This window comes from Erithacus rubecula, assembly GCF_903797595.1.
Source record: "Erithacus rubecula genome assembly, chromosome: 3".
Classification (NCBI taxonomy): Eukaryota; Metazoa; Chordata; class Aves; order Passeriformes; family Muscicapidae; genus Erithacus; species Erithacus rubecula.
The window spans coordinates 120,133,424-120,146,068 of record NC_136689.1 but is presented as its reverse complement, the minus strand read 5'-3'; the positions used below and the strand labels follow the sequence as shown (position 1 = coordinate 120,146,068).

Here is a 12,645-nt window from a genome sequence, read left to right as displayed (position 1 = left end):
TAGCTTGTTAGCTGTGTAGACAAGTGCTCCATGTCAAATGGCCCAGTACAGCTTTGCTCATAGTGTGGATGAACCCTGTGTCCTGCAGGTAATGAACTGAGGAATGGGAGCAAAGGGAACAGAGGTGTGAACAGTAACAGGGAGAGTGGAGCTGCCAGAAAGAAGATTGATGGGAAGGTGTTAGCATACTTCATGTGGAGCTCAAAAAAAAATAATAAATGGAGGGGCTTGGAAGGCAAGAAGAGGAAGGCATGGTCAGATGTGCAGGATGAGGTATGGAGGATTCTTGAGTAGCAGTGATTTCCTGTTTCCCTAAAACCTCTAGGAATGTGAAGGGGAGGAGAGATCATTCTCTTGCTTTCTTAGCATTGTACCTTAAATTCCATTTGGTAGGCAAGAAACAGAACGGTCTTAAAAAATGAGTTTTGCAAAGAGAAGCTACATTCCCCAAACAGAAGCTGTTGCTGCAGGAGACAATCCAGCATGTTTTCTTACTGGTGGATTCACTTGATCTATTTTTGGCTTAATCCAGATGACTCCTCATAATCAGATTGAACAGATTTTCAGCTGGTTGTGCTAATGCTCTTGGAATCAGTGTGGTTTTGGTACTTGCAAACTTTCTAAAATGGCTTTCTGATGGCAAGCAAGTGGTCACTGAGGAGCTGCAGATGAGAGCAAGGTCAGGAGTCACAGTAGAACGTACTGAGGAGGTGTAGGGAGTCGAGGAGAAATGCAGTTCAAATTGTTTTCCTTCAGGGTAGGTTTATGTAATTTATAGGTTAAAAAGCAATTTGACAAAAAGGTGTGGCATTCTTAAATGTTAAGGAAATATGCTGATGCATGAAACAAAAGTTATCTGATTGTGGTACATAATCCTTTGTTTTATGTGCTATAGTGCTGTGCTTTGGTTTTGGGCATTAGACTTTGAAGTTCTTGCCCTAGATTTCTGACAGAAGATAGTGTATTGGGAAACCCACAGGACCTACTTCATGTTTGTAGAGAAGACATATGTAAATCTTTGGGAAAACATGGCATAGATCTCATGAATAAATGCAGAATGAGGTTTAATTTTCTTCCTGTAGGTTTCCTTCTCAGTGCACTATGTAGGAACAGCATTCACAAAAGTTCTGTCCACATAACAGTGTGCTCTAGAGGGCAAGTGTTCTGGACAAAAATACAGGCACAACATACTGTATTGGAAAGAATTTGTGGAATTGAGTTTTACATGGGTTCAGTAATTTGATCAAGAACAAGGTTTCCTCTTTTTTTTAGCTTGACAGCTGCTAGGAGCATGTTTCAAAGAATACCTACAACTAATTACAGACTCACAGAATCTTTTTTCCCCTGATTCTTCAGTTGATTGTGATGTAGCTGTTTGATATGAAACCTCACAGCAAAATCATAGTGGTGATTAATGAGTTTTTGATTCCCAGACCAAAGGATAGTATGGAGTGCCATCAGAAGCTGCTGAAGTGAGAAAGGATTTTTATTGGTTAGATGGTTAATTTCTGTAGTGATTAATAAGGAATGTTACTTAATATGTCTTCAACTTAGATGAATGATATATTTCTGTACATATATACACACACATATATGTATACATATATTCTTCCTTGCTCCTTATTAATAAACAATCCTGATTTCTTTCCTCTTGTATTTTAAGATTTTTATTTAGGTTTTTTTATTTTTTCATTTTTAATCTGTAAAGCTGTTTTACCTCTTGAATAGAGAATTAGTTCTGGGAATCCAAAACCATTCCAGCATGTAGTCTCCCTGCAAACTGGTCTCTGCAATTAGAACAGAATTCCTTGATTTTGCCAAACTTTATGTTTAAGTGTCAGCTACAAAGACTCAAAATGGGAAATCTTTTGCTGGAAATTTTGTTGCATAAAAGGTGTTTTTTGTCTTATTGCAAGCACTAAGGACTAAGAAAAAATGAATCATTAAAGTTATTGCATCATAGTAATACAAATTATATCATCCTCCTCAACTGCTTTCACAGCTTCAGGAAAAGGAAGGAAGACTATAGGGATGTTTGTGGTTTATATAGGAATTTGGCAGTTTTTGTTTCTGGACTTGGAAGGGAAAGAGACAACAGTTTGAGTGGATGCACATCCTTATCAGTCCCTTCTCAGCACTCCCCTGCTTTGAAGAATCAGCGTTGTATTCCCAAGCTCTGTCTCTGGGCTTCCCATCTGTCTTAAGGTCCAGGTGCAAACCAGCAGCTTTACTTCTAGTTCCATGACATCTGCAACCTTCTAGCCACAGTGGTCCCAGTTACTAGGGACAGAGAGAATCAGGCAGGGTACAGAGAAAGAGTTCACACTTGCAGTGCAGTAGTTTTCCCTGCTGCTGTTAACCTTGCTTGTGGCTGCACCTAATATGCTCAGAATGGACTTTTAAACCTGATCCAGAGGTTAAGGGAGCCTCTGCATTGGCCTTGAGCATCTCCAGCGCTTCCAGAGTTTCTGAAGGAGACACCAGAGTGTGCTCAGGCTCCTGGGCAGGCTTGTGTAGGAAGTGCTGGTCGGGACTTGGCGTTCTGCGCCTTGGTTTCTCTCACAGAGCAGTGGGATGTGTTGTTCTCAACGGGTTTCCAGTCTCTATTAAAGCAGCAGTTGCCATTGTATTGAGCTTTAATACAGCTTGATAGAATGAAATATAAAATGCCTTTGGTTTCCCTCCTGTAGTCGGAGAGCATGACTTTGATGTCCTCTCATCAGTTTTCTTTGTGCAGTGGCACAAAAGAGCTGTGTGCTAATGTTAGCTGCTGTTTGGCAGATAACATTATTGTGATAATCTGACTTTTAATGCTTTATTTATCTCAAGGGCTGCTCAGGAGTGACTCTATACCTGAGGTTGGAGAGGATGCTGCTGCTACAGTCAGTATGGCAGAAACACTCTCAGAAGAAGAACGGGATGAGCTAAGAAAAGAGCTTGCCAAGGTAATTATTTTTCAAATAGCTCTTAAACTTGTTTTGATAATGAAAATCTAGGATAATGTTATCTTTGAACATACAGTTAATGCTTTGCATAGTTACTCTGTGAGTGTCTAAAGCTGGCACTCCTGTGTATTGCACAGATAGGAAGGAAGGGTGTCAAGGAGAAAAGAACAGCCAGTTTTAGTGAGGGGGAATTAAGCTGGAAGTGCTGAATGTACAGATTTTAAACGGAGATGCATAAATAGCTAACCCTTTTTTTTTTCTTCTCAAGTGAGAAAGGGGGTAAATCAACAAAGAACATGGTTGGAAGCTAAATCCCCTAGTATTGTCTCAACTGGTGTGGAGTAGCTAAACTGTTTCTTTCATGAAAATGCTTCATGGTAGTATCTGTGTAGGCACTGTATTGCTGATGTCTAAGCGTGTTACTGTTCTTGTCCATAACAGAATATTTTTGAGAGTGAGATAAAGTAGCATTCTTTGAAGGACAGACAAGATAAATATTCAAGCCTGATACATGCCAAAGTCAAGCTTTATTAAGCAGCCAGTCTTTTTTCTTTAATAGCTCTATGGGACCTTGGGATCCTTATGAAAGACACTAACTGAAGTCTTAAGGTTGGCAGACAAAGGTTAGCTTTAAATTAGGCACATTTAATACATTCTTGTATTTGTCAGTCCTGAGTATCATTTCATGCCAAAGGTAGTGAGGGTGAGCTGATCCTTCTAGGATATGTCACTCTGGACTTTGGACAGATATCTGAAACCAATGTGCATTGAAGATACTATAAAGAGTACAGTAAGGAGCTGTACTCCTGTAAGGAGCTTAAATGAGTGGGCAGCCTGATTCTCTAAAGAAGGGTGATCTTGCCTGGATGAAGGAGTGGAGGTATGCCCTTGCTTTTGTAGGTATGACCTTAGTGCCTCTGTCACTTCTATAAAGCTCACAGAATGTCATTGTAGAACTGTGCTGACATCTCTGGTCATGTTTCCAGGAGAGGCTTAAGTGACCATCTATGTAAAGAAGGAAGTATGCAAGCAATATAGTTTTCTAGTTACAGAGCAGGTGCTGTGTGTTTGTGTGAGGTTTGACTGCTCAGTCTGCCACCATTTCCACACCTCTTCTGTTGAAACAAAGAGACAAAATTTGTGTATGGATCAGGCATGCTCTGAGCTTCCTAATACTGGTCACACATTGGTTTATCTTCTGACGTGGAAGTAGAATACAGGCTTGGCAATTATCTGGGGTTTGACTAATCTTCCACCTTTACATATCATAGGTAATAATTTCTAGCTATGCATTCTTTTAGTTACCACCTTCCTTGTACCTATTCCAGTAACAGAGCTTGCTGCAGGTAGATTACTTTCTCACTAGGTCTTGTAGTCTCTGTTGGATTTCCCTTTTAGTATTTAGGAATGAGTGTGAGGCAATGTTAAAAACCTCTGTTAGGCCTCCCATTACTGTTGTTTAGTAGATGCTTTAAAGCAGTACATAGTTAAATGGTTGGGTATATTCCTTGTTAACTGTTAACCACTTATTAACAACTCTCACGACACAGGTGGAAGAGGAAATCCAGACACTGTCACAAGTGCTAGCTGCCAAAGAGAAGCATCTAGCAGAAATCAAGAGAAAGCTGGGAATTAACTCACTACAGGAACTAAAGCAGAACATTACCAAAAGCTGGCAAGATGTTACATCAACTACAGCGTATGTACCAGCTCATGAGAATTGTTTAGATCTTGTGCTATGTCTTAACACTGTTCTTGTGAAATAAATATAAATAACACAAAGTTAAGTTGTATTAAAACTTCTGTGGGTAAACCAACATACATTTTTTTAAAAGAACACTGCAAGCCATACCTCATGCAAACAAAGAATGAGTTATCAAAATATGGGCTGTTCTAACACACTTCTTTTGTCTGATAGATCTGAGATACCAAGGTGTCCTAAGTCCAACAGAAGGGTATTTCCACCCTGAAAAATTGTTGTAAACTGAGCTCATGCAGGAGAAGTATGAAGTCACAGTTAGTGTTCTTGCCAAACACAAGTGTTAGCTTAAGGTCTAGAGCAAGCTACCATCTACAGTTAATGACCACAATGTCACAAGATGTACCTCAAACCGTTTGAGATGAATTTTATTGACCGAACTGTGTGGTACAAAAATTTGGCACAAAAAAATAGACGTTTTTCAGTGTGTGTGCATAGTGTTGCATTTTTGTGTTTTGTTTTCTTTTGTATTTTTTAGAGGTTTTTTTTGTTTTTTTTTTTTTTTTTGTTGATTGGAGTGTTTTATGTGTAAGTTTATTTTATATTTTACTAAATCCTACAATAGCAGATGGCATCTGTTCTGGGTATGGGGTAGCACATGCATGTTGGTGAAGTGGGTCTGGTCAGAGGTAGCAGAGATGCTGTAGCCAGAAGGGATTGCAAAGGCTCAAAATAATATCTTAAGTAGGTTTTTCATTAGACCCCAAAGCTGAAGTGTACCTCTGCATTTGATACAAATAGACACACACTAAAAGTTTCCTTATATATTCTATTAAAATAACTAAAAACTATATTTTTTAAAAACACAGATACAAGAGAACATCAGAAACACTGTCTCAGGCTGGTCAGAAGGCTTCTGCTGCTTTTTCTTCTGTTGGTTCAGTCATAACCAAGAAATTTGAAGATGTCAGGTAGGTTTCTTTACCTTTTCTCAAGTGATTGCATTTGTTATTTAAGTGGGTAATCACTGCAATAAATTTACACTGGTAACATACCTAGTGCTTCTAAAAGCTAATCTATCAAGAGCCTTCACCACCAGTTTTAGGGGAGGTAAGAGACTTGCTGCAGAATCTGCTTGTATGTTCTGGTTGATACTCAGGAGTTCTGTGGTGTGTATTTTTCATAGGTGAGAGAAGCAATGTGTGCTCCCATCTCCACTGCTGCTCTTGCTTTTCTGGTGTGATTGCAGGTGGCATTGTCTGCCTGCTTCTGTGGGATACACGTAGCACTATCATTTCTGCTCTATTTCTCAGCTTGTGGAGCATCATATTTAAACAAATAATATATTTAACTGTTTGTGTTTTGTTGTTTGGCTCTTAGTTGTTGTTGTTGTTGGGTTTTGTTTGGGTTTTTGTTTGTTTGTTTGCATTTGTTTGTTTGGTTTGTGTGTCAATTCCTTCCACATGTATTTTATTTTTTTCTGAGCTGTTCTGCCTCATAGAAGTGGCTTGATTTTATTACATTTTGAAGAGACTATTGGCACTTTTTAATTCTAAACTATTGTTGGCATGCAACATATTTTGATTTTGTGCCAAATGACACAGCCCTTCATACACATCAGGTAAGTCTGCCAGTCATTTTTAGAACTATTTTGAGTTGCTTCCAAAAATCCTGCTGGATGCAATGCAATCAGATGCTTACCTTACAATTCCTTGATTGTATAATTCTTACTACTGGAACCTATACAATTATTCATCTCCACAGGTAATTTGTTGTTGTTAAACTTATTTTTCAATTATTGGGCAAATAAAAATTCACATATTCTCACAGAATATTGCTGCTTTGGCAGCAGTGTAATAAAATCAGCCATTTTAAAGTGCTGCCATTAACCTCTTGCTTTTTGAAATCTAGTGAGAAAACACTTTGAGTACAGCTGCACAGTTAATTATTTTTCTTCAGATTTATCAGAACTTCCTTTCTTCTTTAATGCTTACTCTGGCATTGTGCAGACTACAGGCATTTTCACATTCCTTTAGGTAAGGTGGGCACAAGAATTGCTTCTGAAACTAAGCATGTAGTCAGACTGTCTCCATTAAAGTTTTTGATCAAAGTTTTGTCTGTAAAATGTAATTTCTTTTTTTCTCCAGTGTTAGTAAGGGTAAAACTGAAGGCCTTTTAATGTCAGGGAAGATGTTTCTTCATGTTCACCTATCTCAAAACATGAAAACTTGAGTATACATAATAATTAATTAGTCTCTCTTCCTTGTTAGAAAGAAACCCACTAAATAATGCTGCAAGGTTTTTTATCAAGAGACAGAATATGGTGTTGAGGTCAATGGCATGCAGGATTCCTCCTTCTTTGTCTGTACAATGTTTGTGCTGTGGCAGAGTAGAGATTTTCCCCTCTTTGTGTCTATTACAGTGGCTGTTTAGCATTGTGATTCTAACTAAATTACTGGAGTCTAAATGTAAAATAGTTTATACCTTCTTTGTTCATAGTTTGTACAGTGAAACAGTTCTTGAATTGATTACTTTAGCAGCACCAGTATTTTAGTTACTTCATCTACATTACATTTGATCTAAGCAAATACTTAGCATTTTCAGTAGTTAAAATTCCTGTGTAACAGCTTCTGTCCATTGCCTCTCAGCCCATCTATGCACATCTGTGTCTGACTTTTTTCTGTACTCCCCCACTAAGTAGCTGAAGACAGCAGTAGAATCTCTATAAAGATGTTGGAATTTGGCTCCTCACTGGGAACTGTTGTCCCAGGAGAGGAGATGGGCAGAGGCACAGGATGCTATGAGAACTTAGACTCTGAAGTGAGCTCAGTTTGATCAGGTATAAGAATAACAGGCAGTCTCAAATATGTCCTGTTTAACATTAGTGAGACACTGGGAACCTGGAAGACTTCTCTGTTCCTTTTGGATGCAGAGCTCAACTGCTCACTTAACAGGAGTCACTTTTCTACCTTAAGGCTGTGGTGTTCCCCAATTAATATTGGCCTATTGCACTGGACAAGGACAAGCACGGGCTCAGAGCTGCCTTCTACTTCAGGGATACCTTAACTAACTATTCCAGTTAGTGGCTTTGTGGGTGTTGAGTACTCTTTATCAGAAACTAGGCCACTGGGAAGGTATTTAATGGTATCAGACAAGTCCACACTGCTGCTGTGCTTCTCAGGGAAAATCACGGTGAGGGAAGTGCAGGGTGTTGTTAGAAATTCAGGGGTAGCTGTGTTTAGAAAACAACAGTGTGAAGAATTAGTGCTGTTGAAGATCTTAGGTACACTTGAAGCAAAATATTAAGGTTTTTTTTGTTTTTCATGAGAACCAAACTCATCTGGAATTCAGCCACTGAATTCAAGCCTGAGGGTTATATGACCACTCAAGGACAAGTCTGAGCTTTAGAAAGGTTTAGATGCCTAAATTATTTCTTGGAAGTGAGAGTTGATAGGCCTGATACTTACTTGAGCAAATACTGAATATGCAGGTACATTTTTGTTCTTGAACTCTTACATTGGCTTAATTGTGGCTTCATTTACTCTTGTATTGTTTTGGTTGAGGGACTTTTTCTTCTGTGCTGGACTATTTCTACATATTCCATGCAGCAACCATCACACACAGGTCTTTATTTGAGCACTGCAAAGTGATTTAATAGGGAGTTGCAAAAGGGAGTGAGGCAGCTGCTGGAGCTGTGATTCTGGAAGCTACTGAAATGGAGAGGAAGGGAGGACAGGAAGTACAATGTCAGTGTATTTTTGCTTCCTTTTTGTATTTGTTTCCTCTTCTCTTTGTTATGATGAAAATGAACTCTCTTCCTTCTTAGTTTTCTCTTAATACCTTTATTCTCTTTATAACAATTTGTTCAAGTTGTGATTAGCTAACCTTACTTCTTTAAGCAACATCAGTACTCTGTACAAAACAGTAGTACCAAGATGTAGCTTCTGAGCAGTCATGACTGCACTTGGCTCTTCTTGCACTGCATCCCTGTGATGGAGCAAAGTCCATCTTTGCCTTGCTCTGAGACTGCAGAATAACTTTCTCTGCTTGCTTTAGAAGACTGATCTATGATCAAGGATTCCTGAATATCATAACTTGTCAGCATATCAAATGGAAATTTAACTACTAATGAAAGTAACTAGCTACTGTGTATGTTAAGCTGTGTTTTCTAGGCAGGGACTCTGGCACACCTCCTTGTGCGTTTTCAAAATGGGAGGCAATGGAGTAGCTTTAAAAAAATGATTGTGTAGAGGGTAAGAAAGCTTTAATGCAATAAAAAATACATGGAAGATTGGAGAGCAGCTTACTGTGCCTTTTTATTGTCTTTTTTAAGCTAGGGGTTGGTTTTAGAGCATTGCAAAGAGAGATTGTCTTTCAAACTGCCTAACTTGATGGCCTAGTTAAATGAGTGCTTTAGTGTGGCATTTTGTCATTTGGGAAAAGAAATACAAGTTGTCTTCTTCATAAAGCTCTTCAAGGCTTAATTGTGTATCTTTGCATTACCTGAAGAACAGGTAGATTATGTTAAAAATATCAACTGCATTTATCTAATTCAGAGTTCTCTTGCAAACGAGATCATTGTGTGATAAAACTACATAATATCTTGTGGTGTCATTTTGCAAACTGGATACTAAGGGTATACAGAAGTGTATTGTACAGCAGCAAGTAAATTCTTCGTGAATACATGAATAGTTCTTCTATTAAATGATGTTTGAGATTAAATCATATACATGCATTAAAATATCTGCAATACACTATAGGTTGTTGTTTTTCAGTGTGAGCAGTTCTACAGTTTGTAAGTATATGTATTTCATCCTCTTTAGCCTTAAATCTCTTGCAGGGAGAAACTTCTTGCAGTGTGAGGGGAATTGGCTGAGCATCAACTGCAACTAGTTAGTGTCAGTGTAGCTCTATAATAAAACCTGCCATGTAGCAAGCCCAGAGTTTGTAGTAGTCTACATCACGGTGAAGAATATAAATTACAGTTCAGAAGACAATCAGCTTCTCTGTGTTCTGGAAAAGCTGGTGGAAGCCAGACCATCCATAAGAATGAAACACAGGAGAAGTGGGGTTGGAGAAATAGATGAAACATAGCTGTGCATTACTGATGTGTCAGGAAGCAACTGGCTTTGTGTATCTGATTCCCAGTATGCTGTAACTACCAATCAACCTATAGTTGTGCATCTGCCTTGAGGGATCCCAACCTTAAGGGAGCTTTGTGTGGGGTTTTTTTTTCCATCACAATGTTTTAATGATGAGCCTTCATAAAGAATCTCTTAGAACTTGCTCTGCAATAAACATAGAACTTTTTTTCTTCTGTGAATGTATTTTCTATTGATTGTGCTGAGATGTTAATTGAAAGTTTGGAGATACATCTCATGAGAGAGTTGTTTCCCTTCCCTCCTCCCCCAGAAAAACTGCCTGGATCGTATTCTCTTGAAAGATATCATAAAACCCATACAAATTTTGACATTCCATGTATAGTTATGAAAAATTGAGATCATCACTTGTAATAATTTTAAGTTACTCTTGCAGCACTTGTAAGAAATATTTAACATAATAGGCTTGTTTGTATCTGCAGTAAACAGGGATTTTCTGTGTGGAACTAAATTAGATACCAGGTGGTGTTGGGGCTATTTGGGAGCTCCTTCATGTATGTCCAGTTACCTTTTAGGAATAGATATGTTTCTTGCTAGAAAAACAGTAACTGTATGGCAACACTGGCAGGTTATAGAAATCCTCCATTATTTTCAGAACACAGGACTAGGACTTTATCCCTGCTCCCAGCATAAACCTGACCTTGAATACTGACTGATGTGACTGCTTTTGTTAAATAATGTGTATTGATGAGTAGATAATTTGTATTGATGAGTGTAAAAAACACTGAATTGAAATGGAAGCCCTCTGGATGTAGAGGTAATTCTTTCAGTTGGAGGATTAGCTGATTAATAAGACTTTCAAGTGTTTACTAGTTGTTATTCCCAAAACTGTAAATGCAGCATGACTCCTGTTGCTTGGGAAACTTATGGAGCAGACAGACTGTTGCAGCTAAGCAGAACAAGTACTAACAAGCATGGCACTTGAGTCTTTTTAAGAGAAAAAGGTTGCTACAGCTTTTGCTCTGATGTACTTGTGTGTGTGTGTGTGTGTGTGCATGGCTAAGCAATTTAAGAAAGCAAACCCAAACAGTTACTAAGACTGTGTAAGACTGGCTGTTTAGCAAAGATAATTTACAGAAGTCAGCTCTCTAAGCCAATTTCTTCGCAATGTAATACTTAAACTAACTTTTCGCTTTCTTTTCTCTTAATGCTGGCATTTAGTATACGCTCCATACAACATTCAATTAGTATGCCTATTATGAGGTAATGTATGCATAATCCAGTTGTTTGGTTTATTTATTTTCATGTGTGGAATCAAGTCAGATTGAACTTAAGTCAACTAACAAAGTTTTATAAAAAACCGAAAAACCCACTCAGCCTTGTAGTGGATTTTGTGTACTAACATATAGGATAAAATTTGTTCTATTTCTGGTTAATGGAGGTGTTATCAAACATCTGGAAAGTGTCGTTTCCCTACTGTTTGGAAAATTGTAACAGCTTTTCCCTGTTTGTTAGAGTATAATGCTACTAAGTGATTTCAAGTTTAAAAGGCAGTAGTTTGGCATATTTTAGAAAATGAAAGTGAGTAAAAAATCCCTGCAAAGTCTCTTGGTGATCTGGGGTGCTTGCCTTTTCTCTCTGCTTGTTTGGCACTGTTTCCCTCCATCTCCTGAGAGTCTGGTTTCATGCATGTGTCACTGAGTGCTTTCCCAAGAGAAAAAGTGCTGCTAAGTGTGGGTGATGTACACAAATGCCAAGCAAAGGAAGAAGAGAAGCTGTGGACCTCTTTTGAAGAGCGTCCTTGTCTTCAATATTTATATAATACATTTTTGAGTAATTCTTAGTCCTGGTCCACTGAAGGCAAGCATTTTCCATCCCACATAAAGGCAGAAAAAGTGTACAAGGGTTGTACAGATTTGCACATGGCAGTGACAGCTACTTGGAGCATTAAGCCATTCTTCTGACCCAAATGAATTATACACCAGCCCTCAGCACTGGAAATCCCAAGCTGTCCTGCTTTTTATATGCAGAACTTACAATTTGTAATTACAGCTGCCTTTGGCACTTAAAGGCAAGGGCGGAGGGGTCTCACTTAAATTTAATGTTAGCAGAAAATGTCACTGTGAACCATGTTTTATTTATTGAACATGTAATAAAGTAAACTGAACTGGTTTTCCTATAAAAAGTGAAAAAACTCTGATGAGCTCTCTTCAGCAATAATGTGATGTCTTTATTCAGCAATAAAGTGATGACTAAGATTTTCTGAACAAATGCTTTAAGCCAGAAACGTCACTGGGAATAATAAGCTAAACCTAAAATACTTCATAGTTCTTCCTTGCATATGGATGTGAAGGATCCTATTGCTGGACCTGGCAATGTTTAGTTGCCAGAGATGAAAGTGACCCTGCAATTTGAGGATGTTTGAATTTTAGTTTTACAAAACTTGGAGGGAGCCAGATGTAAACTATTTTAAGCTATCTTTAAAACAAGGAAAGAGCCACAAACAAATCTCATGTTGCTGTTGGAAAAAAGCAACTGTCTGCTTGTTTTGCGGTGTTTATAGTTTAACTAGATGTGGTTTTAATTCTTTTGTTCCTTTTTTTATTTTCATAGAAATTCTCCTACTTTCAAATCCTTTGAGGAAAAAGTTGAAAACTTCAAGGTAAGAATTTCTAAAACACCTTGGTGATTGTGGAGCTGTGGATGTGGAGAAAAGACTCCAGAGGATTCTGGGCAGCCTATTTTTTAGTTACTGGTAAACTGTTGAAGAGGTGCTTGGATAAACATATTTTTATGTGCTGTGGAAATGGTTTCTCTGCCTAATGATTTGCAAATAAAATAATGGGCTGCCTGTACCTCATCCAGGAGGATGTCTTTAGAAGAACTTTAGAAGCCAGCTAAC

At 38.2% G+C, this 12,645-nt stretch overlaps 1 protein-coding gene across 3 annotated transcripts in view; it reads left to right on the top strand.

The window, feature by feature from the left end:
* The window catches only part of LOC306799285 (tumor protein D52-like), a 119,833-nt gene that overhangs the window by 24,541 nt on the left and 82,647 nt on the right, over positions 1-12,645 (top strand). For all 3 annotated transcript variants that reach the window (XM_079300084.1, XM_079300083.1, XM_079300082.1), the window contains exons 2-5: positions 2,830-2,945; positions 4,496-4,644; positions 5,514-5,615; positions 12,357-12,405. In XM_079300084.1, the coding sequence (XP_079156210.1) occupies positions 2,830-2,945; positions 4,496-4,644; positions 5,514-5,615; positions 12,357-12,405 (416 nt within the window). The remainder of the gene's footprint in view (positions 1-2,829; positions 2,946-4,495; positions 4,645-5,513; positions 5,616-12,356; positions 12,406-12,645) is intronic.